Below are 24,062 nucleotides of genomic sequence, written 5' to 3'. Positions count from 1 at the left end.
CGCGCAGGCGGCCCAGCCGATCCGGCGACAGAGCGAGCGCGGCCAGGCGGGTGTTCCCGCCGCCCCCCGCCTCGCCGCGCTGCGGAGCCGCCCTCACGCTCGCCCGTCGGCGCGGCGGCAGCTCGGCTCTTTGGGCGAGCGGCTGTGCTTGGACGAGGGGAACGGATCGGTAGACGAGGGCAGATAGTGAAGGGGAGAGGGTGGGAAGGAGGCGCGGGAGGCTGCAGGCAGCGGCCTTCTTCAGTTTGGAGAGGTGCGGGGCCGCTTCCTTCAGCGCCATGGTCTGTGAGAGGTTGCCTCGGGTGTGTGTTTGGGGGCCGGGGCAGTGAGGGTGTCAGGAAGGGCTTGTCGGTGGCCGTGGTTTTTCTCTGGGCGGCCTGGGCTCCGCCGGCAGTCCCCGGAGGCGGCAGCCTGGGAGGGGCTGTCCCCCGCTCCCCGCTCGGGCCTGCAGCCATCGTGGGTGCCGAGCTAGCGAGGCTGCGGCGGAAGCCGCGCTGGCGAGCGGGGTTTGTGGGCTCTGTTGCCGTCTCTGCGCCACCGAGATGCCGCAGTTGAGGTCAGGGAAGGTGGTGAGACCCGGCGAGGTGGAGCTGGTTGACCCCGAGGTCAGCAGCCCCGGCTCTCCGCAGGCAGGGTGTGAGCCACAGGGAAAGCTGGTGGTCAAGCGGGGTCGTCGCCTGGCACCAAAGAGAAAGCCTGAGCAGCCCTTACCTTTCTTTCCACAACCTGCCACGCTCTCTCACACTTCCTTTAAGTGTTTTGCTCTTCCTATGTCCATGCAGAAGGAGCAAGCTGAGAACAGACAGAAATTCCCAGGTAGAAAAACTAAGGGAATCCAGCGCAGGAAGTCTCCCCGAAGAAGCAAGGGTGTAGCTTCACTAATTTCAGACACAGATGAGTGTGAAGATTGGCAAGCAGCAGCCACGGCTGCAGCAATGTGCTGGGAAGAGACTCTGAGAGGGACAGGTCAAAGCCAACAGCTGTTTTTCTCAGGAACTACTTTGCAGAAAAAGTTCTCAGCAGGGATTGAAAGGAATGAACATTGCTCAGAAGACCTGAACTTCTCAGGTTTCCACAAGGGTTCAGGGAGCTCAGGAACAGAAGGCAAACATTCCTGTATGGAAGTAAAATTACAAGTCCCGAACTTGAAGAGGGGAATTGAGAGCACAGAGAGACATGGAATATCCTGTTTTCCAGAACCAGAAGTTCTTCAACCAAAAAATGTCACGTGGAGTACTGAAGTGCAATGTACTGACTCTACAATGACGCAGAATATGCAAATCCCAGATTTTAGGAAGAATTTGGGTGCTCAGGAAGTTGTCCCTGAACCAAAATCTCAGGAAGAGGTTTTCATACTAGAGAAGTTGAATGGGTGTCCATTAGTTGGATCAAGAACACTAGGGACACAGGAAAAAGAAGAGAGGTGTTTGGGCAAGAAAGGCAGGAGATCGGTGAGGAAACCAAAAGTACATGGTCCCAAGGAGAGGGGTAGTTCTGCCTTACTAAAACAGCATACACAGTGTCCAGAGTCCAGGAAAGGAGCTCTGAGCAAGAGGAAGAGAAATGCCTTGCTGTCACAGCAGCTGCAGGATCTGAGTGGACAAGAACAACCAACCACCAGAAGAAAGACTCAGAAGCATTGCCTGAAAGAAGAGCAGCAGAGCTCAAGCCCTCAGAAACGACCAGACAGCCCAGGGGAAAGTGGTAAGCGCTGGTAGCTCCATTGTAGAGGTACAGGTACAGAACTTGTGCTCCCAAATTGTTCCTGAAGTAAGACCCCTTTAAAAACTGGCTGCTGACTGAGAAAAGCTAGGGTGTGCTTCGCAGTGATGTGAATACCACCAGTCTTAGAAGACAACAGATTTTCAGAAAGAGGAAAGGCTTTTCCTGAAGGAGAAAAGAAGCCTATTTAACACCAAGGAGAGGAGACCAGTTAGCCTTTCAGGGGGGTAGAGGAAGGGGGGAGGAAGGGAGAGAGGAAGGGATATGGACAGAAACAGGCAGGCCGTTGGTGGGGAGTGCTGGGAATTTGTTTCTCTCAAAAGCATTCCCCACCTTTCTTCAGAGGTGGTCAGCCACAAGCAAGAAAGGGGGCAGTAATTTCAAGTCTTCATTCATCTGTCTATTATCTGTTTATTTTTGATTATGTGTGATGCTGTCTTAACAGTGTCTGCCTTTATAGGATGCTGGGGTTTGCTCTCAGGACTTTTTAGTTGCTATTTTATGAAAAATCCCAAAAGATGTAGAAGCAATGATTGTGTTTTGATGTTTTAAGAGAATTTTGAGTCAAACTGGAACAATTTTGAAAGAGGGGTTTTTAAAGTCTTCTTTTTTTTTCAGGATGTTGTCTAAAAACATTGCTTTTGAAGTGAATACATTCAAATGACATATACTTACTGTAGATTATTAATATTTTATCTAAAAAACATATTCTGAAAGACAGATACTAACATTGTGTTTTACCTTGAGAACAAAGGTCTAAAAAAACCAGCATTGTACTAGTATGCTCTTGAGTCCATTCTCTAGATTTTCAGATATACAGTTTTTTACATAATCTGTATTTGCTTTTAAATAAGAAGTAGTAGTCTCTAAAAATGCAGGTCCTTCAATTTTTCTGGATCTTCCTGATCAATCAAATGCATTTGGTTGGACTGTGTATCTGAAAGATACTCTTACAAATTAGTGTTCCTATGACAGAGAATATGCTGTGCAAACAAAAGGTTTTAAGGCTGAGCATGCAAACAATATCTGCATTTTCTTGCCAGATTTGCTCTTATTTATTTTCCACTTATGTGGAGTACACAACAAATACACAACTTCCAGTGTCCTTATGACACTGTACAGTTCTGCTCCTCTTTGCATTTGTTCCTGAAGGTAATACATCTTTTTTACTCTTAAGTGTCCTAATAGCTTTCATTTAAAAAAAAAAGTCATAAAACTTCACTGAAATATATTAGCCTTATATAGTGTCATGTTCTTTAGCAGCCTTTAATGTTTGGGGGTTTTGATTCTCTTTATAAAACAGTCTTTTTCTCTTAGAGTTTTCTTTAATGACTTTTTTTTGGTTTTTTAATCAGCAGAGGAGCAGTTGAAAGCAATTGAGCAAGACTCTGGTAATTCACAGGCTGTAAAGAAGGTTAAGACAAAGCAAAACAGGGTAGAAGATTCTAAGGGAAAGGAATCTCACTATTCTAAATCTTCTAGAGTTTCTGCTTCAGATGACACTGAAAGCAAGAGCTTCCTATGCCATGCTGTAGCAGAAGAGCCTGGTGTGCAGTGTAGAAAAAGGCAACACAGATCTGGTAAAATCAGGCGCTTGCAAAGTTCAAGTGTGACTGCAGCTGAGGAAGTGATGAATGCTTCTGCAAAATGTGGTGCTGAACGTGGCACTAATGCCCTAAACCATTGCAGTGGCTTGCTCTGTGCAGCTGAAAAGAATCCATTTGTGGTGTTACAGGACTGTTGTTACATCAACACGTTAGTGAAGCCCTCAGCTAGTGGAACTACCAACAGTTATAAATTAAATGGATTCTTCCATGTAGCCCATGGTACTGGAGAGCTGAGTGATAGAATTTGCAGCACTAGTAGAATGCAGAATGAGAGATCACTCATAAAAGGTGGTTTTTCACCTAATAAAGAAAAGAATGAAAATGAAGAAGGTTGTGTTTCATGCTGCCTGAGTGAAAGCAGCAAGTGTTTAAGGGGAAAAAAGTGGAATATTGGTAGAAAGCCTAGAAAAAAGATGAAAATCAATGAGAAATCTACAGAAATGGCTAGTAAATGCAAGAAGTGTGAGTTACAAACAGAAGCAGCAGTTACCATGTCAAGCTCATTTTCAGTTTCAGGACTAAATCATACTTTCTCAACTTTGTGTGATCATACATCAGATTTTGATACAGAAAAAAATACTCAGGAAGTAAAAACTGTATCAGCCTGGAGAAAGAATAGTACCAAATTACTTGCATTTGAAACTGGCTTTAAGATGATACCTGAGCTCTCTGCAATAGTAAAAGGAGAAAATTCAAGCAATGTGGCACGTTATGCAGCTGCCTCAGATAGCCTTAGAGTACTAGCTCAGATCCATGATGTTTCTGATCACCACAAAAGCAAGACAGGAAGAAATTTGAACAAAGTTACTAAGAAATTGCAGCAGTTTACCTGTCAAAGAACAATACCCATGACTGGTAAAAAAGTTTGGCCTGTTGAATCTTGTGCCAGGACTTCTGAATGGTTTCTTAAAAGTCATAGGTTCATCTCAGAAGGAAAAAGACTTTTAAAGGCTGCTTTTGAGGATTCCTCTGATAAAAGCAGTGTTAAAGCTGTGGAATGTAGTGCAGAGACTGGGAATGTGAGACAGCTGGATTTGCATACATCATTGGCAGAAATTACAAAAGAAATTACACATAAAAAGATTGATCCAAATATTGACTGTCAGGCTTCACATGAAACAATGGAATCCTCTTCTGTGGATATTTATGAGACTTTGACAGTGAACAATGAAAATGGGGAATCACCAGTTAATGCAGATAAAGATGCTGTGGCTTTTAAACATGATGTGCAAGAAGTTAAAGCAACCTTGAATTTTGCAGCAGAACAAAAAGATGAAGATGAAGGAGATATAACAGAAGGAAATGTGTCTGTGACAGTCCAGAACAGTACAATAAAACAAGAAGATAAAGATGAAGGAGTTGTGACAAATAGAGACCTGTCTGTGACAGTCCAAAATGGCACAACAAAACAAAAGGATAAAAATGAAGGAGATGTGACAAACAGAAACCTTCCTGCGACAGTCCAGAATGGTATAACAAAACAGAAGGATGAAAATGAGGGAGAGATGACAAACAGAAACCTGTCTGTGACAGTCCAGAATGGTATAACAAAACAAAAGGGAAAAAATGAAGGAGATGTAACAAACAGAAACCTGCCTGCAACAGTCCAAACTGGTATAACGAAACAAAAGGATGAAAATGAAGATGTGACAAACAGAAACCTGTCTGTGACAGTCCAGAATGGTACTTCTACAAGTAACACAAACAGTACAAACTTCAGCCCTAAAGCATCAGTAGTGAAGCAGACATTTTCTGATTTAAACCTAATTAAACCATTAACCTCTGGAAGCTTGACAAAATTCAAAATTCCTTTATGCAGAAACAAACCTAAATCCAAGAAACGGGAATCTGTCCATTCATTTGAAAGCAAAACTTGTAGTCCACTAGAGCTTCTTGAAAGCACTAGTCCAGGAAGGCAGAAGACAGGTGAAGAGACTTTCTTGGTAAAATCTGAGCAGGGTCCTCTTCCTGTCTTGAATGATGCTGGATCTCCAGCTTCCATACAGAAAAAAGCAGATGAGATTGATAGTAAGGACTTCCAGCACAATGGTTCTGTAAACCTCTCTGATGAGACGTCTGCGCTCCCTGAAAGTTTCTCTACGTATCCACATCCTCTTCTTGATGGACAGCCAGAGCCATCTGTGCCTGATTTCAGTGGTTCTGAGTGTGTGCTGAAATCTAGTTTTCCTGATCATTCTTGGAATGCAGTCGACCCCCTTGTTGGATTAGAAATAAATGGTGATAGAAAATCAAGAGGGAATTTTTCACAAAAAGTCAAAAGTCAAAATTTACCAGACGTCCTTGAAGCGTACAACCAAGATGTTCTTGTCATTGATGTGATTCAGGATGACCCAGACCTTTTTGGAACCAGTAATGAAGAGGAGCTTGCCCCTGCACGCTGTGAAAATTGTCCAGTGAAAGCATCCTCGGCAAACTGCATTAAAGACACAAAGGTGTATATTAAACCCGAGTCTCCTGTTACATCAGAAAATAAATATTCAGTAGAAAGTAGTTTCAGGTATGCATATCATTCCTTTTTTATCACAATATTCCCAAGTACTTTTATCTCATATGCATATGCTTTGGTTGTAATGGTCAGGCTTCCTTAGAGAATTCCACTAATTTTTGTTTAAATTATTTCTTTATTTGATTTTCAGTGTCTAATTTTGATTGAGCTATGACAGTATTCTGAATGCAGATACATTAATTTGTTCTTCATAAGATCTGGGATAAACTCTGAATTGTAGGACAAGGTAGTCCTAAAGTGCTTCTTTAAATGAAGGGAAATATGAAAATAGAAACAAAGATAATTAATATTCTTGATTTGAGATAGCAGCTAGCCCTTTGAAGGCAGTTTTCTTAGTTGTAAAGTGGTATTATACTAGAAATGTTTTTACTTTTTAGGTGTAGCTTATTCTTCTCTTGAGTCTGTAAGAGTAAATGGTTGTCTCTACAATAGTGTTCTGTTCTGCCATTCTTCTTTCCTCTTTTTCTCCTATCCTCAGACATGTGAATATTTTTCAGGTATGTGATTTGGCTAAAGTGTTGCAGAGGTTTATCATCCTGCATCTTTTTTCAGCAAGTTCCTGGTGTAAATCATCAGATGTTAATATTTTACTGGGTTTTCAGATGATAATAAAAGTCATAGGAGGAGTAAAAGAAATTTAAAGTGGAACCTAACTTTCATGAATGAGATAGTAGTTCTTGATAGAATGAAGTCATCTATTGTTTAGCCTATTTTCTCTCTTAAGCTTTGATACTTGTGTTCAGTGAAAAAGTTTTAAGAATGAATTTTTCATTTTTTTCAAAGAAAAAAAAAGATATTTAGATAGAAACAATGCAAGATTTTCCTCCAAAGATTAGTTTTTTTATTGGGATGGGTGTTCTAATTTTTTTTGTGTGGTCTTTCTAGGTGGCTTTATGCTACCTGTATTTTAAGTAACACTTCCATTATTTTCAGGATTGTACCACCTTGTAGCTGCATTCTTTTTTTTTTTCTAACTCACTTCTCTCCTTATCCTTTTCATTAAACCCATGTGCAAAAGAGGAAAGGAATCTTCTTTGAGGTGCTGAACATTTTTTTGAACATGAGAATATAAAACTTCTAGATGTTAACAGAATAAAATTTCTGCCAAAACAAGCCTCTAGAGAACAGAGCGAGTCTGTAGTAGGAGCAGCCAACTTCTTGAGAAGCAGCTAGGCTGTAGCATAGTAAATTTATTAGAAGTAATATTAATTTCTTTCTGATACCTGTTGAATTTGTTTGCCATTAGCCAAGGGAAATAAAAATGCATGGTTCTTCTTTCTTAGAATTTCCCCTGCATTTGGTAAAGAAACAGGCAAAATTTCTTGTTTTACTTTTTACCTTCCATAATTTGATGCAGATCATTAGATGATGATTACACATAGTTGATAGCAGTCAGGAACATATTAATATTATAATTCAATATGAGAATAATTTTATTTTATTTTTATTATTATTATTAGTAGTATTAGTATTATTAGTATTATTAATATTATTCTTGTTGTTATTGATATTGTTATTGTTATTATTCAATATGAGAATATTGAAATAAGTTTTGTTGGGTAACTTATGATATTACCAGATAGTACCAGATCATGTCCAGGTTTTTTTGGGGTGGTTTTTTTTTTTGGGGGGGGGGGGAGTTGAGAGTTTGTTTGGTTTTTTCCTTAGTTTTACCAAATACAACTGGGACTTCAACAGGTTATTTCTCTGATGCTTGCTTTTTACTTAGAGAAGAATGCTGGTCACTTCCAGGCATAGGGAAAACATTCTGGCCTGAAGCAGTAAAACTAATTTTTCACATGGCTTTTGTTTGCCACTTTCTCTTGCCTTGACTGGACAGCTTGCTGTCATTACACTTGGTGTCATTCACCAGGTACAGGCTTCTAAAATGTGTGATGATCATGAGCATGTTTTATATATTCTATGTGTAACATTTAAGATATCTATTTGTCCCTCCTGAGCTTTTCTAAGAAGTATTTATTTTTCCCTAACTTATCTTTGAAATAGGTGAAGTATCTTCCTATGAACAGTTGTTTTTGTTACTCTCTTTGAGATTCATTGTTAAGCAAATTATTTTGAATATAAAATTACTGTAAATCACATTTTTTTTAGAAACTGATGAATTGGCTCATTAGCACAATATTTTCTTGATTTGCTATACAGAGAAAATTTCCCTTCCCAGTATTTTAGTCAAAGATTAAATGAGATCATGAGCTTTTACTGAAAATTTTGGGTTTTGAAATGTCTTGGTTTTACTTAACATGTTTAGGTGTACATCTGAAGGGATGAACATAAGAAAGCCAAAAGAGAAAGCTAAAAAGAGTCATAAAACAGTGTGTTGGTTGTAAGTGTTCTGTCCACGGCTAAAAGTATTACTGAGAACTTTTGATTTTATGTAACTGATAGATTATTTTTGCTTTTGTGCAAGATGGAAATCTTAAGCACACTTTTTGTTCAAAACAGATGCATGCAAGAATCTGGAAAGTCAAGTGATACTGAAAACTCCTGTAATTTGATGTTAAAAGGTAAGGGTCTCTGGAAATTTTGGTATATAATCCAAAGAAGAAAAAAAACAAACAAACAAAAAAGAACTTGTCTACTTGTCTGGTTTTGTATTATCTTTTTATTGTTACAGCAGTTTGTTTCCTAATGCATATTGAGTCAACATCTTGCAAAATGACACAAGCCTGAGTCATAGAGGGAGCATGTACTTCTCTGTAGTACTTGTCTGTTGGTAGGACTAGTGGGTTGGAGTGGGGTTTTTTAATTTTGTTGTGATTCTGGGGTTTTTGACATTTCTCTGACAGTTCTAGGCAAAGAATTCTGTTTGTTGTTGAAATCATAGTGAGACTCTGAGTCCTGTAATAGTGCTTTAGAATTTAGGTCAGAGTTGGAGGTGGTTGTTCTGTTGTGTTCATCAGCACACAGAATTTTGTAGTCAGGTTCATTTCCAGGTTGTCCTTTCAGGTTTTTTTTTTTGTGGATGCTATGCCCATTCTACTGAGACAGTGTTTTGTTTTTAAAGAATGCCTTTTTCTAATGAAATAAGGTTACTTCTGATTTACTGGGGTTTTTCTTCCTGTTTAAAGCAGAACAGTCCAGCTAGGCAGCACATGCATGTGATTTGTTTTGTTTCCTACTGGTATACCAAGGTATACCTAATACAGAAGTTTCTGCTAGATGGGTTGGAAGAACAGGATTTTGACTTTAGATAGAAGCCCTTTACTGACAGTGGTGAACATACAGAGTGCTGAGACAGGTTTTGGAGGTTCATGGTGTTTCCCTTCTGTTATCAGTTTGTCAGCTTGTTGTTAATCTTTCGTTCTGACATTACATGTTGATTTTGCTTTAGGCCTGAAAGATGTCTGTGGCAGTACCTCTTGTGCTGGTTTTCCACATTAATGTATGTTCACCTACAAAGAGTGATTTCAGCAGATACTGCCTCCTGGAAAGGAGTGACTAGAGACTATTAGGGGAAGAGAAGATCTCAGGCTTCAGGTATTAGAAGGCAAAATAAAAGGTTTTAAGAGCTCAGATACCAAGAAGCAAGTTTCCTTAGGAGGAGTCAAGAGGAGTTCGCAGTTATGCCTGTGGTCATGTAAAGAGATTGGGGCCTGGGCCATGGAATCTGCAATGCTGAGGTGATTGAAGCCAAACCTGGCAACAAATTTTGTACTATTCAGTAACTTCTGCATGTTCTTTGTTGTCTTACTTCATGTTCTAGCAGACTTTGAGGCTGAAAGTCTTTGGTTCTTTTTGTGGTACCTAAAGTCCTTCCCAGATCTGAGAAGCAGGATCCCATCATAATCTTAGATGAATATGCACACAGTAACTTACTGTTTAATACATGACTTTTAAAAAAAACCTGCACAGAACAAAAGAAGGGTGCCTGGTTTTGCTAATTACTGACTATTTATGTATTTATTTAGAAATAGGTGTTACTGCTTTGGTGTCCTGTGTTATGTTAGTGAAGTCATGGCTCCTTGCCTTAGTGGCTTCACCATTTAAGAAGTGGAAAAAGTACCACAGTTAAAATATTCTGGATGACATCAATCCTCTTCGCCTCTCAAGTGGAAATCTTGTGTATGTTGTCTTCAGCCAGATGTGTCTTGTACTTGGTGATCGTAGAGACCAGGGACTGTAAGAGAAAAGCCTTTCCAGACTAATCTGATTCTTTCTTCCTGTGTCTGGACAGCACAGTGCAGTTGGAAGTCATTTGTGTGATCCAGTAGTGAATTTCTTTTCTATGCAGAACTCTTCTGTTGTACTTAAAGAGCCCTTTCAGAAAGTTGCAGCCAGGTGTGTCATTCATTTCCTGTGGCATCTGCTAAAGGTGCTGAAATTTCCTGACACTGAATTCTTACTGAGTTTACTATATCACAGGAATTTGGAGTTTCTCACAGCTTTCTATATTTAGTTCAGGGTTGCATCATGTCAGTGTGATTAACTTATGCCCTTTTGTAACAAAGGCAAAGTCTTTTTGCTTAGCAAATTGCCACACATATCTTTGGCTGTGTTTTAATAAAACAGCTTAACTGAATTTATTTCTAAAGTATTGAATTCAATATTCTATAAGTAAATGTGTTGTACTGTTCAACAGGGACCATTAAAGAACATAGTGCTTGGATAGAACTTTAATTGCAGATTCGGCCTAATATTTATTTGAAATTATTCCTGCCTTAAGCATGAAATATTTTTCCATAAATTTCACATTTAGAGGGTCCTAGGAGTTCTTAAATATCATTAGTTCTAAGCCCTTGTAGTATTTAGGAAATAAAAGCTTTGTTGTCTTGTAGCATGGGAAACACATAAAGCAATGCGTTTATACATTTTCAGCTGAAGATGTGAAGACCCACAACTCCTCCAGAGGAAGCAGTCTTTCAGGAGATGTTAGTGAGGACTTTCTTGAAGATAGGCAGCAGAGCAAACTAGATGAACTTTTGACAAGTTTGGATGTGGATGAAAAGGTACTGAGAAATTATGCTTTCTCTACTTAAATAGTTTAAGAAATTACAATCCACATAATTGGACAATTTTAATTACTAATGCTGTTTTATCAACAAAATCTTAAATTTCCTGAAATAAAAATATTAGCATTTAGTAGATGACTGTGTATTGGCAATGTAATCTTCACTTAACAGAACTTGACTTTTTCTTAATTGTCAATTAAGCTTCAAATTGGAAGTGAAACAGGATATTGTTACATCAGTTGTTGCAGTAACAACTGATGATGTATTCCCAATGGTATGAAAATTACTGTTCCAGTGTACTCCTATGAGCTTTGCATGTATGACATTTTTACATAACATACCTAATTTTAAATGTGCTGTTTAATGCCTCTCAGTATCAGAAGGATGGGGCAATGTTGGAAAGCTGGGGAGCTGCGCAGCCATCATGCATCAAAAAAAATCATTCTGGGCTTTGTTACTTGGGCAGAAGGGCCTTTAACATACAGATTTCTGGCTGTTCAGAGGGAATAATTTTCATGCTTACTGACTTTATCTGACCTTTCTCTGTCTTCCCTCCTCTAGATAATAAGTCTAGGTCTTCTAAGACTTACTGAAGTTTTATACTATTTGCTTCTTTGATAATTAATTGGAATTTACATCTCTCTGCCACTCATACGTTGTTGCTTACTGTTTTCCACTACTCCAGGAGTGGCTAGTGGTTTTAACTGGATAAGTTAAACTGTAAAATTCACAGGGTTAAAATTGGTGAGTAATTGGGAAGTTAATCAAACAGCAGAGAATCAGTTTCCCTTTAAGCAAAAAATTATTTAAAAGAAGAGAAGCATTTCCTTCAGCAAATGGAATTGGGGCGGCTAACATGCAATTCACAAAGTTATCAGTGCCGTTTTGTTTGCTGATCTTTTGGAGAGACAAAAAGGGTCTGTCAAATTGTAAGGTTTGCTGAAGGTGGGGTACTTGTTGCAGTATTACCAGGTCAGTCCCATTTGGATTGTTTCATAGCTTTGTGGCTCTATAAAATCAGCGTCCTAGTGCTTCCTTTTCTGTGCTATGTTGGACAGTAGAAAATATGTACAAATAATCTCACCCAACCCAAACTTAAACCACAAGATGCATACTAAGCCCTAGCTAAACCTGTTCTGTATGTGGATAGAAAATAGCAGTGCACACCTGCAGGGGGAATGCGATGGCAGAACCCTTATTGCAGGTACTCTACCATCCGGGGAGATTTTCAGATTATGCTTTTGTGATGGTTTTTCCAGTTAATAATCCTGTGAGAAGGGCAAAAACTACACATGGAGAAAATGCTAAAACTATTCAGGAAGTGGTAAAATAAAGTTTGGAAATCCAATGAAAACATAGTCATCTCTAGTTCTTTGGCTATAATCAATTTGTAGTAGAATATGAAGTCCTAAGTTACTTTGTGAAGCCAGGATTCTCTGACTTCATTCTGAATTAGTCTTTTCAGATTCTCTCCTCCAAATATGTTTTGTGCTGTCTTTTTTCTTCATATCGTTGGGGATTTTTTAACTGTCCACGATTGCATAGAGCTGAGAAAAAGGCTTAAATTCCTCCTCAGTGCAGTTTTAAATTTCATTAAACTTGTTGGAATAACTTTTGTGGTGTTCCACACATCTGTCAGGCACAGTTAAAGTTGGGCAGTGGGCATAAAAATTGCTGAGATTATTATGGGAGCAAAGAGAAGTGAAGACAGTCACAGTGTCTTTTTTTCCAATTAACAATCACTATTTTAAAGTACACAGTGTATAAAAGCAGTCTGTTCATTAACAAAGATGTTGTAGGAATAATCCTACACACCAAATAACAGTTTTTACAGTTAAGGCTGTCTTACCACACCTTGCAATGATCTCTTAACAGTTTTAAGTCTGTAAAGCATAACAGCCTTAGTAGTGCTTTGTTATACCTGAAAATAACTTTTGAATTTCTTCACAGCTACAGCTTGCAGATGGAGTGCCTGATGTTGAAGAAGAAAATAAGAGTGAAGCTGGAAAAAGGTATATATAGTGTGTCTTTCATGTTACCTGTGCCATTCCCCAGTTACTATACAAATAAAACATGATGTTGTTACCTGAAAACCACCAGTATTTAATTCAGTTTTCCATGTTACTGTAACTATGTGATGAAGAAAATAAATACATGAAATAATATAATTTCACTCCACAAAGTACAGAACAAGTGTAGTCATAGCCTGACAGGACAATAGGGCTTATTTTGACTTTTGACTGGTTACAAAATATATTAACTTCATGTCAGTGTCTCACTTTTGCATCTCAATGTGAGCATAGCATGAGATGCATTTCTTGCCACAATAGAACTTACCAGAACTTAACAAAACCAAACAATAGTAATAAATAAGTCTTTTGCTTTTTGAGGCTTTCCTTTTTGTTTTCTGCTTATGAAAGAATTGAAAGATCTCATTCAAATTCAGACTGACAAATATTTGTACAGCAGTAGAAAAAGGTGCTTAAAAACATGTCACATGCAGTTAAGGATGTGCTTTACTGTTCTTCTAGCTTCAAGCTGTGTTTGCAGTGTTTATTGTACACATTTCTTAGTCTGATTTACAGAATCACAGGATCACTGAGTAAGCTGAGTTGGAAGGGATCCATAAGGATCATCAAGTCCTGCTCCTGGCCCACCACAGCGCTATTGCCAAGAGTCACACCATGTGCCCAGGAGTACTGTCCAAATGCTTCTTGAAGTCTGACAGGCTGGTGCTGTAACCACTTCCCTGGAGAGCCTGTTAGTGCCTGACCACCCTCTGGGTGAAGAACTTTTTTCTAATATTCAACCTAAGTCTTCCCTGACACATCTTCATGCCATTCCCTTGGGTCCTGTCACCAGAAAGAAGAGATCAGTGCCTGCCCCTCCTCTTCCCCTCATGAGGAAGTTGCAGACTGCAGTGAGGTCTCCCCTCAGTCTCATCTTCTCCAGGCTGAACAGACCAGGTGACCTCAGGCATTCCTCACCAGGCTTCCCCTTAAGGCACTTCACCATTTCATTGCTCTCCTCTGGACACTCTCTAATAGTTTAATGCCTTTCTTACATTGTGGCACCCAAAATTTCACAAAATATTCAAGGTGAGGCCACACCAGTGTAGAGCAGAGCAGGACAGTCCCATCCCTTGGCCAGCTGGAGATACTGTCCCTGATGCCTCCCAGGACACGCTTGGCCCTCCTGGCTGCCAGGGCACTGCTGACTCCCATTCAGCTTGCCATCAACCAGGACCCCAGGTCCCTTTCCATAGCACTGCTCTCCAGCCTCTCATTCCCTGGTCTGTCTGTACTTGCAGGGTTGTCCCATCTCAGATGCAGAATCCGTCACTTTCCCTTGTTGAACTTTATACGGTGGGTGATTGTCCGAGCCTGAATTACTGTCAGACTGAGACATTTTCATTCATCAGCAATCCAGAAATAAGAGAGAATTCGTTTTTGTAGGAAAGGTATACTTAGGATAAAATTCTCAAGTAATTAAAAGAGAAATAGCTTATTTTTGAGTGTTGTGGTTTAGGAACAGTAATCACCAATTAGCTACTGCAAAAATTAACCCTGTCCTGGCTGAAACTAGGACATAGTAATTTTCAAAATAACCAAGAAACCTTAGCTGACATAGTAGAGTGTACTGCTTTTTTTCCAACCATGCTCACATTTCTGTGACAGACTTGAGTCTGCCAGAAGTCTGTTAGTGGAGAATACTGCATCTTTTTGTTAATCCACTAGAGAGCTCCAAGCTCCTCCTTCTGCTATAAAGTACCCATTTAAATTTGCCTTAGTAGCATAAATAGTTCTATATATTACAGAATAAGTAGATTGTGCTGAACAAATTATGTTTGTGCAATGCAGTACTCTGTGTGGTTAGAGAAGAGGCCTTCCTTTGGAGTTGAACTATTTTCTCTAGTTTTACTGAAAAATGTTACCATTGCTAAGTTTTATCTAGAAGAAAACATAGTTGCTGTTCTTATTTAGCAAACTCCTCTTCTAGTGATGCTGTTACTAAAAAAAATGCTTGTAGATCTATATAGTTTACAGTTCCTGACAAAATAGTGTGTAGTTTCATGTTTAGATTAAAGAAATCTGAAGGAAAACTGCTATGAAAATCCTATTGTGTCAGAACTGAGGCTAGCATCATGAGGAAGCATAAGATTTTATGTGGTAATTTGAAATTTATGAGTAACTAAAACTGCAGATTTTTTGTTCCCTCTGGAAACCAACCCAAATGCATTGATGAGAATAAAGATTCATCTTGAAAAATTTGGGTTTGTTAACTGCAATTTCTTTCTTTCTACATTAGCATTTTTATTTCAAATTATATTGAAAACATCCTAAAGTTTAGGAACTATTTGAATTGTCTTGGTTATGAGAAGTATTAAATATTTGGAATCCCTTATAGGAGGTGGCAACTCTGTCTGCAGAGGAGCCAGCAGGTTAAAACCAGGATTGTACTGAACCAGGATTCTTAATGGAAAGGGGGAAGGGGAGCAAGATCCCATGAAAGGGGATTATATTTTTCCTGTGGCTTTGTTTACAAATACAGAAGAGATTACCAAGTGTTTTGCTAGCAATATTTTTATCTTATTTTTGAAAACATCACATTTTACTCATTTAATTCTCTGGAATGTACATATTTGAGAATAAAAGCAGAACAGTCTTTTATTAGGGTTCTCTTTGAAATCACCTAAGTCTTCTGTCCAGTAGTCAGTTTTTAGGAAAGAAAACAGTTGACTCTTTAGATGTAATTTGAAGAGCCTTGGGATTTACTCTTTGGCAGATATGTATGTAACAGACTAAGCTTAAGTAGATGCTTCTTCAGAGGTGACAGAAATCATCTCAATATTCTTGTCAGCATGGTGGAGGGAGTGGTTCACTGGTGCTTTTTCTACTTATTTATTGAATTTCCTATGGTCATGCGCTAGGCCAGGATAATCTCAGCTAAAGTCATAATCAGATTGGACCAGGCAAATGAGAGTAATGAAAGTAAAATTGTTGGGACTGCTGGCTGTTTAAATTTATGGCAAGTTTTGAAGTGTTGCATAAAGTGTTGCATAAAGTGTTGAAGAAATTCTCATCTTTTATACACTTAATCCTTCTTTTAAGGCATGCAGTACATGAATGAAACCCGTGTTAAATTTTGTTAAACTAATTTTAACAAAATTTTGGTTTTTAATATTCAGCAGTGACTGTAAATACAAAGTGAACTGTGAATTGCTATCAGGATTGCCATTGAATGACCAAAAAGTAAATATCTTCAGTGGAACTACAGAGATGAAATCCTGGACAAATGGTATTGTATGCTGTGTTGATGAGCCCGTCATAATTTTTTATTTGTGCTTTATTTGTCAATGAAATCGTAAGGACTGTCTTCAGTTCCTGAAGATATTGTCTGGAGTTTTACTTTGCATATATAAAAGTAAAACTGTAAGATATCTTGGTGGGTTAGTGAGAGGTTTGGGGTTGGGTTTTTATCAGAATTCTATTCTAGAAATAATTCTATCTGTTATTTTTGCCTCTCAGATACTTTAATGGTAGGGGGAGCGCATGTGTTCTTAGTAGTCTGACACATTGTGTTTGACATGTATTATCAGCAAGTAACTTGTTTCCCTTTATTTGTGGTCAGAGAATGTGACTGAAGATTGGGTTGGTTGATTGTTCATAGTAAGATTTGCTGAAGTGGTTTGCCCACCTTGCTGAAGGTCAGAACTTTGTTGTTTATGCCAATTCAAATTGTTTTGAGGCATTCACTAGACTGGATCAAATAATTATATGGATTTCATAAGTAGCACTTCTTGTTGACCCAGTCTGTTTCACATGTGGGACAGATATCTGTGCCACCCGAGAAATCATAATGGAACTGGAGTCACTGCACATAACAAATCTGACATTTAGCCTTGCATAAATGTATGGTTTATTTGGCATACGAGATAGAGAAAAATAGGAATCAATTATTTGTGGATAGATACTGCATTCTGTTTCTTTGCAACAGGTGCTTTGGAAATCATTGTTTTTAGAATTATTGACTAAAATGGCTATTTATAAACATGGATTTATTGAATTAAGATCAGTGACAGGGGTTCTTGTTTAGTTTCAAATTGTACTGTCAGTCTGAGCTTGTAGAACAATTTTATCATCATGTCATTTAACAGCATTTTCAGGTAGTGCAAGAAGCATATGCTATAAAAAAAACATTTTGAATATGTCTTCAGACTCCAGTTTTTGAAACTATTCATGTCTTGGGCCTTCAGAGTACACCTTCTGAAGATCTCTTCAAAGTCTTCCTTCTTAAAGTAATTTGAAAGTTGCCAAAGTAAGAGTTTCTGTGCTAGGACAGACAGGGCAAAGCAGCCTTTTATTCCCAGAACTGTGCAGGCAGGATTTGCTATTCCACTTTAGGGCCTGCTTCCCTACAAGTCTGACCTACGGTCAACAAGGGAGAATGCGAACTCTTGAAAGGAGCTGGTCAAAAACTTTGTGCTTGGGGATGGCAAGAATCTGGAGAAAGATTAAATTCCCCGTGGCATTTTTCTTTAGCTGTGGTTAGCTCTTTTCTCAGCCGTTTTCTTGGATTGGATACTAAATGTATCCAATCCTGAACTTACTGAGCAGCCCACCGTCACTTCACAAGTTTTTGCAATGTGACAATACATAGCATTTAATACTCATTGTTCTACATTGTGCTCTATGCTTCCTATCCTGGGATAGCCCTATCTGTTAGGAAGACATGGAGATTAAGAACTATGTACCTAGCACCAGTCTATAGAAGAACATTAATTATTGGATGCTCTTTAGTAACTTTAGTTTGCTGGAAGGGGCTAAGCACCCTGTCTTTTGAGCACTCAGTTCTTTGAAGGGGCCAGATGGGAATCCTAGAATGCAGGGCATTCAAAAACTCTCATTTGTCTTTAGATATGGAGTTGAAAACTTGAACTTTTATCTTCCATTAACATTATTCAGTTTTCAAAGAAAGAAAACTGTCATTCAATAATAATTAAAGTTCTAAAACCAAGTTTCATGGTTAAGAAACCAGTTACTTATACTGGGCTTAAACTTTCTACTTGCATTGCTTAAAACATAAGAATATGAAAGGTTTTCTATCAGTTCAGAAAAAATAGCTTAAATTTAGGGCTAGTGATGTTGGAATGCAAAGATTACTGATAAAGTGGGTAGGTTTTGAAATTAAAACTTCTGGATATTTTTATTCCTTTTCTTATCTCTGTAAGTTAGAGCAGGATCCTTGGATAAAGTAGTGAAGTTTTTAATTTAAATGTGCTTACTCTTAAAGTTTTTGTAAAGTCTCACTTTTAGGATAATTAAGAAAACTGTAATTTAAATTACTGGCTTTAGACTGCATTAATCAAATTTTCATTAATCATTGCTGTGACTTGAAGGAACTATAAATATAAAGGAAAATAAGATAAATGAGAATGGTTTCAATATGATTCATTTTTATTATGTGATTTGTGCCCTCATCCTAATTTTTAGGTTACAAATCTTCGAGAAGAAGTACTTCACTGCCATTGAAGAATTGTGGAGATTTCGAGCCATGGAAGATGGAGAAAAATGCAAGTGTGAGTTGTTAAATCTTTGCCTTTGGCACTAAATTTCTTATGGCTATTTAGACAGTTCCCCATGTATCAAGTCACAAACTGTGAATCTGTATATGTTTATATTTTTACGCCTTTAAAGATGCTATCACTGAGTAAGTATAATTTACAAGAACAAAATCAGTGATGAAGGGGCTGCTATTCACAGTGAATTTTTCTTGATTTCTGTTTTCAGCTTAAGCAAAATCAAATAATTATTTTTGCTTTATTGGTGTTCATAGAACTGAAAAGCAGACAAGGTTTCACATGTTCAACACAGCCTGCTTTATCCATGATGCTGGGCGCTGGAAAAGGGTTAAGGAAATTGATGCCCCAGAATTCTCAGATCATGACTCAGAGCTGTCCAGGAACTTGTCACCTTTCTCCTTCCTCTCTACTCATTGTCCATCTCATTAAGCAGTTCTTATATTATCCCTGTTTGTGGTCTTCAAGACAGGCTTTTGTTGTATTAGACAGTAATGTGATATGGCAAGGGACTGATCTTAGAAATGCTGCAAGTACAGTAGAGAGGTGAGGGTTGTTTCAGAGGCTGAATTGTAGATCACATTTTCTGCTTTTGTTTAGAGTTTGTAGATATTTTTAAATTTTAAAAAAACAAAGACCATGTTTCCTTTCAAGAAATATTATTTGGCTTTTTCTGCTTGTTGTAATTTTATTTTATTCCAGGCTTCTCATTCAGTCCAGCAGATCCTTGATGCACTTAACTTGCCCCGTAAATACTGCAGATATTATTTCATGACTTCACGTGGGTGTGAAAGAACAAAATGTTGGTTCTGTCATGTTCCAGGACAAGGGGATGAAAAGGTAAAGTATTTAGTGAAGTAGAGAAAATATTCTAAATGTGAACACTTTTTAAAACCAAAGCATCATCTCCTTTGTTCATTTATATGTGGAAAGTAAGTAATCAATCAGAGAATGATGGATGAAAAAATTGTTGAGAAATTCTTCCTCCCAAGATCTTCTAAAGTTTTTTTTAAACATGGTGTAATTTTGAACTAGTGGGTGCTTTAACATACATCAGTAATTAGGCTGTACAAATACAGAGTAGCAGATTCTGAGACATTTCTATCCTGGGCATCAGAGACTTGAAGCAAACCTGTGCAAAGACTTTGTATGTACTTTTAAGGCCAAAAGCCATCTGTGGTATATTACCTTGTGCATATTTGGTGCAACAGTAGGCGTGTTTGTTTTAAGATGCTGTAATCTCCTTAAATAGAGCAGCAATTCTCATAATATTTGCAAGCAAGAATAGTTTTCCAATGATGGGCAAATTTTCAAATCATTTTCAGATCATTTAAGAGAGGCATTTTGAGTTTAATGCTTCCAAGAAATGTGCAAGGCAAGCTAGTTGTACTGACAAGTAAAAAGATTTTGAAATTTGCTGTATGAAAGTTTCGTAAGCTAACTGAAAGTAAATAAAAACATCAAAGCAGGTAACCAATAACAAATGACTAACTTGTCCTCATCAGGTCTTACAAGATTTATTTCTTACCTACCATCTTACTGGTATGAGTGCAATTTTATCATTGATGTCAGTAAGTAAAAAATTTCTGAATCAAAATGTAAAAAAATTACTTGCAGGTAACCTGTTAGACATGATTGCTAGAAAAATTAACACCTAAAGCAGCTTGTCCATCTTCCTGATATCTTAAATATACTGTGTCCAAATTTTTAAAATACATCAGTGTAATTTGGTTTTACTTTTCTTAATGTTTTCTCTTTTCTTTTGTATTTATTTTATATGGAACATTTTTCCTTTTTTCTCAAGTGTGATACATCTTTGGCAGGCTGTTGTGAATATTTGTAATTTTCAGCTAGTTTATCTGAATTATTGTGGTTTTTATTGCTTCATTATATTACAGGCACACTAAAGAATTGTTTGCCTATGACTATTAAAAATCCATTCCATTCGATTTGACTTGTGGTACAGCACTCCAGCAGACTTTAAAACTTCTACCCACCAAACCTAGACAAACTTTCTTGGTAGTCTAAAAGTATGCCTGAGTTTTGTTTGTTTGTGTATGTATTTATGTTTTTAGACCTGTCCATTTAAAAATTATAATAGGCCAAGCACCTCATGGTGGCACCAAAGTACAGAAAAGAAAAACAGGTAAAGAAGCTATAAAGGCGTCTGATCTTTTGCAGGATCATTTATTCCAGGAGGAATAAATCTCTGTTAATGCAGACTGATACTCCATTTGCTTAGAGCTCAGTGATAATAGTCACTGAGTGTTTGAAGAGAAATACCTTTCCCCATAATGACATTTTTTCTTTTTCGTTAAGTAACTGGTTGATGCTTTTAAAGCATAACTTCCTAACATTTAACACTTTACAGTTGTAGTTGATCACACAACACAGCCATGCTTGAATTCATAAAAACATCATATGTTTTGAAAATCAGCGTATTCTTGAGCTCAGCAGGTTGTACAAATTATCAATTTTTTGGGTTTTTTTTTAAAGATGCCTTTCATTTTCAAACAGTGAAATCTGTTTTGTATTAGATAAAGTAAACAAAAGAGTATTTAAGGGAAGGGTGGGTCTTAACAATATGTGTCAGTGATGGAGAAGAGGGTAAAGGAGATGATGCTGGATTCTACTCCATGGTCCTCAGTGAAAGGACAAGACACAGTGAGCTTAATACAGTAAATTGTTTTGCTCAAATGACATTTCAGAGTGTGGCACAGGCAATCATTTCATGGTTAAATAAGTGGTTTCAAAACATGTTGTTATGCAAGCCTTTATTTCTCTTCGTGAACCTCAGTCATTAATTTTTTTTTTACTCCTATCCTATTGAAGAAGTTTTTATTTTCTGTGACTTCATATTCTCCTTTTCCTTCATCCTGTGAACCTCCTAACTGGAAACAAAAAGTATATAAAATAGGAATATTTCTTCCTTCATTAGTGTTATCTTAAAACTTCAGGGCCTTGGATATATGCTTCTGTTGTGGTGGATTTTGGTTTTGTTTTTTTAATGTGTCTTCCTAAAGAAATGTGATTCTACACTGTCTTTTATTTCTGTCTCTAACCACCACTAAATGACCTTTGAACCTTTTGGTGAGTTTCAGCCACATTGAATAGGAATTGTGCATCTCAAAGCTTCCACAGCATTCCTGTAAGAAGGATCCTGGTTTTGATCTTACTGAGATAAAGGCTGCAGTATGGGGGTTTCTTCCTTTTTAAACAACAGAATGGGCACTGGCTGGGAGATGCTGGAGTATTTAGTGAATTCCTGTGCTTGTTCTTCTGAATAAGCACCTCTGTGTTATTGTAGTAGGACCATGCTCTTAGTGGAGAGTTGGTTGGTTGGTGCTATAAAACACAGAGGCTTTTATTATGATTTTATTAAATTGTCATATTAAATGAGTCAGGAAACAACTGACATGACAGAATAGTGTGATATATGCTGCCTTTTGAAAAGAGGAATAATCTCTTTCATGTACCTACATTTAAAATCTATTACAACTAACTCAAAATTTAAAGATTCTGACATTTTTACATTGTCTGTGGGTGCAGTAACACCTTTCAAAATTGGGACAACTAAATCAACTGAAGCCTTCTAGAAGGTGTAAATGAGTAACACATTTAGTTTCTTTTATTAATGTAATACAGCATGTCCCGTGATTGAATACTACTGCAAGTGGTTGTCCAAGCAATTTCACCAATACTTGGAACAGACAGAGCTCCAGATGCAATCTTGACCTTTTTTGGGAGTCAGTCCAAAGAAGGAAAAAAATTGATTCCATAAGAAAGCAAACTAATTTCCTTACTGTAAGCTAAAGTTTATTCTGGAAATGCCCTCAGCCACCTGGGAGTTTAGATTTGGATTAAGTGAGTTAACCTGTTCCCAAGTGACACTTCACATAAATTAATGATCAAAAATATGACATGATTTTCTGAAAGGTATATCTTGGAATATAGCTCAACATTGCAATACTACTTCCAAATAAAAACAATAAGCTTTATTTATACTTAGATGTATAATTTTTGTATACTTTGGCTTGATGCTCTAAACAGGTTAATGGCTTTAAAATAAGATGTCTTGGCCATAAACCAGTGCTTTGATGATAATTAATTTGCTGCATAATGAACTTCATGAGTAAATCCTGTGTCATTTTGAAGTTGCATGTAAAAGTAAACCTGATTCAGTTATATATTACCATGACTACTAATTTAGGGCATTTTCCGTCTCTTGATGTTTAACTATTTCACAAAATAGTATTAAATATGACCAGTTTACACTGTTGTGCAGAAAGACTGTAAATGTTCTAGAAGAGACAGAGAATTTCTAAAAGGGGGTGGGGGTTTTCCTGAACTTGGAATTCTAAGATATAACATCAGTAGTCTTTATTTCTTCATCTGCAGAGATGGAGTAGTGTAAGTATGTAAATATGTAAAATGTGTAAGTATCACAAAGCTGACAGCTTAAGATGTTAAGACAAGAATGTTCCAATACTAAATAACATTAAAATATCTAGGTGTGGATTTTTTTTTAGTCACTTCAGTCTGTGGTGAAATGGCTCATTAAATCAAGTTAGTTCTGAGCTTTTTGTTCTGTGTCCTTATGAATGATTCTTTGTGACAATTGGTGTTACCAGCTTAATTTCTGGATGATTTTTTGATTTCTTAGTTGGTAGTTTCATGGAATTTTTACTTATCATGTTTCACTTTCACATTTTTGCTTCCCTTTCTTGGTTTACAGTCTGCCACATTAATGCTAGCTCTGAAGTAACTGCATTGTCAAATTTTCTTTTTTTCTTCTTTTTTTTGTTTATTATAGTATATACATACACATGCAAACATTTGTGGTCCCAGCAGCCTCTTTCCCAAACGTTGCATCTGCATTATTTTTCAGTTTGATTTGCTGGCCATTTGACAGAGCCTTTGCCTACAGACCCCATTACCTTCTTAAATCATTTATCAGTATGTATGGCTTACATGGAAGTAATGTAAAGCTCATTATAGAATAGAACTCATGCTTGTGAGTAGTTCTTTTGTTCAACATAAACTGAAGTTACATTTTACTATAATTTTTTCTTTTTTTACAGATTTGCATGGCAATTCTTAGGACATACATTAGTATCAAAGAATCAGGCCTCCTAAAACGTGCAGGTATGGTATAGCAGTAGCTGTTGATGATCTTTGTTACTTTGCTTATTTAAGCAAATTAATTAGGCTGTCAAAAGAGAAATGACTGCCACTTCAGCAGTGAATAAAAAGTTCTTCAAATTAAAGAATACATTCAATACCTGTGTTTTAGTGGTTCTGTTTCCCAGTAAGGCTAGAATTTTAGATAAGCACTTAGCTCAGGAGGTTCTTAGAAATCTTACTTCTTTATAAAATGAATATATCTGACTGTAACTAGATTTGGGAGTAGAAATACGTCAATAGGGCAGGTAGGAGGTTTAACAGAACCTAGATTTTATTAAGGTGCTTTTGAACATCGTGGCCAAACATCAGAAACCCAAAAAGGTGAGAATGGAAGCTCTTGAAATTAAGTGTTGCTACTGCACCCATCCCCAACAGATTTAGTTTAGTCCTTACACCATGTATGCAAAGGATTATGATTAACACATTTTAGGGACTGCAGTTCATTCAGGCCCATCTGAGCTTTTGAGTTCAGT

The 24,062-nt window shown here is 37.5% G+C and overlaps 1 protein-coding gene across 1 annotated transcript in view; it reads left to right on the top strand.

Annotated features, from left to right (window-relative positions):
* Positions 1 to 542: 542 nt before the first annotated feature.
* The window catches only part of TOPAZ1 (testis and ovary specific TOPAZ 1), a 38,860-nt gene continuing 15,340 nt past the window's right edge, over positions 543 to 24,062 (top strand). The window contains exons 1-10 of the mRNA XM_059486903.1: positions 543 to 1,704; positions 3,078 to 4,943; positions 5,004 to 5,847; positions 8,320 to 8,381; positions 10,693 to 10,823; positions 12,777 to 12,838; positions 16,018 to 16,124; positions 18,320 to 18,405; positions 19,108 to 19,245; positions 23,487 to 23,550. Coding sequence (XP_059342886.1) covers positions 543 to 1,704; positions 3,078 to 4,943; positions 5,004 to 5,847; positions 8,320 to 8,381; positions 10,693 to 10,823; positions 12,777 to 12,838; positions 16,018 to 16,124; positions 18,320 to 18,405; positions 19,108 to 19,245; positions 23,487 to 23,550 — 4,522 coding nt within the window. The remainder of the gene's footprint in view (positions 1,705 to 3,077; positions 4,944 to 5,003; positions 5,848 to 8,319; positions 8,382 to 10,692; positions 10,824 to 12,776; positions 12,839 to 16,017; positions 16,125 to 18,319; positions 18,406 to 19,107; positions 19,246 to 23,486; positions 23,551 to 24,062) is intronic.

This window comes from Ammospiza nelsoni, chromosome 1 (assembly GCF_027579445.1).
Source record: "Ammospiza nelsoni isolate bAmmNel1 chromosome 1, bAmmNel1.pri, whole genome shotgun sequence".
Lineage (NCBI taxonomy): Eukaryota > Metazoa > Chordata > Aves > Passeriformes > Passerellidae > Ammospiza > Ammospiza nelsoni.
This window is presented reverse-complemented; position numbering and strand designations above follow the sequence as displayed.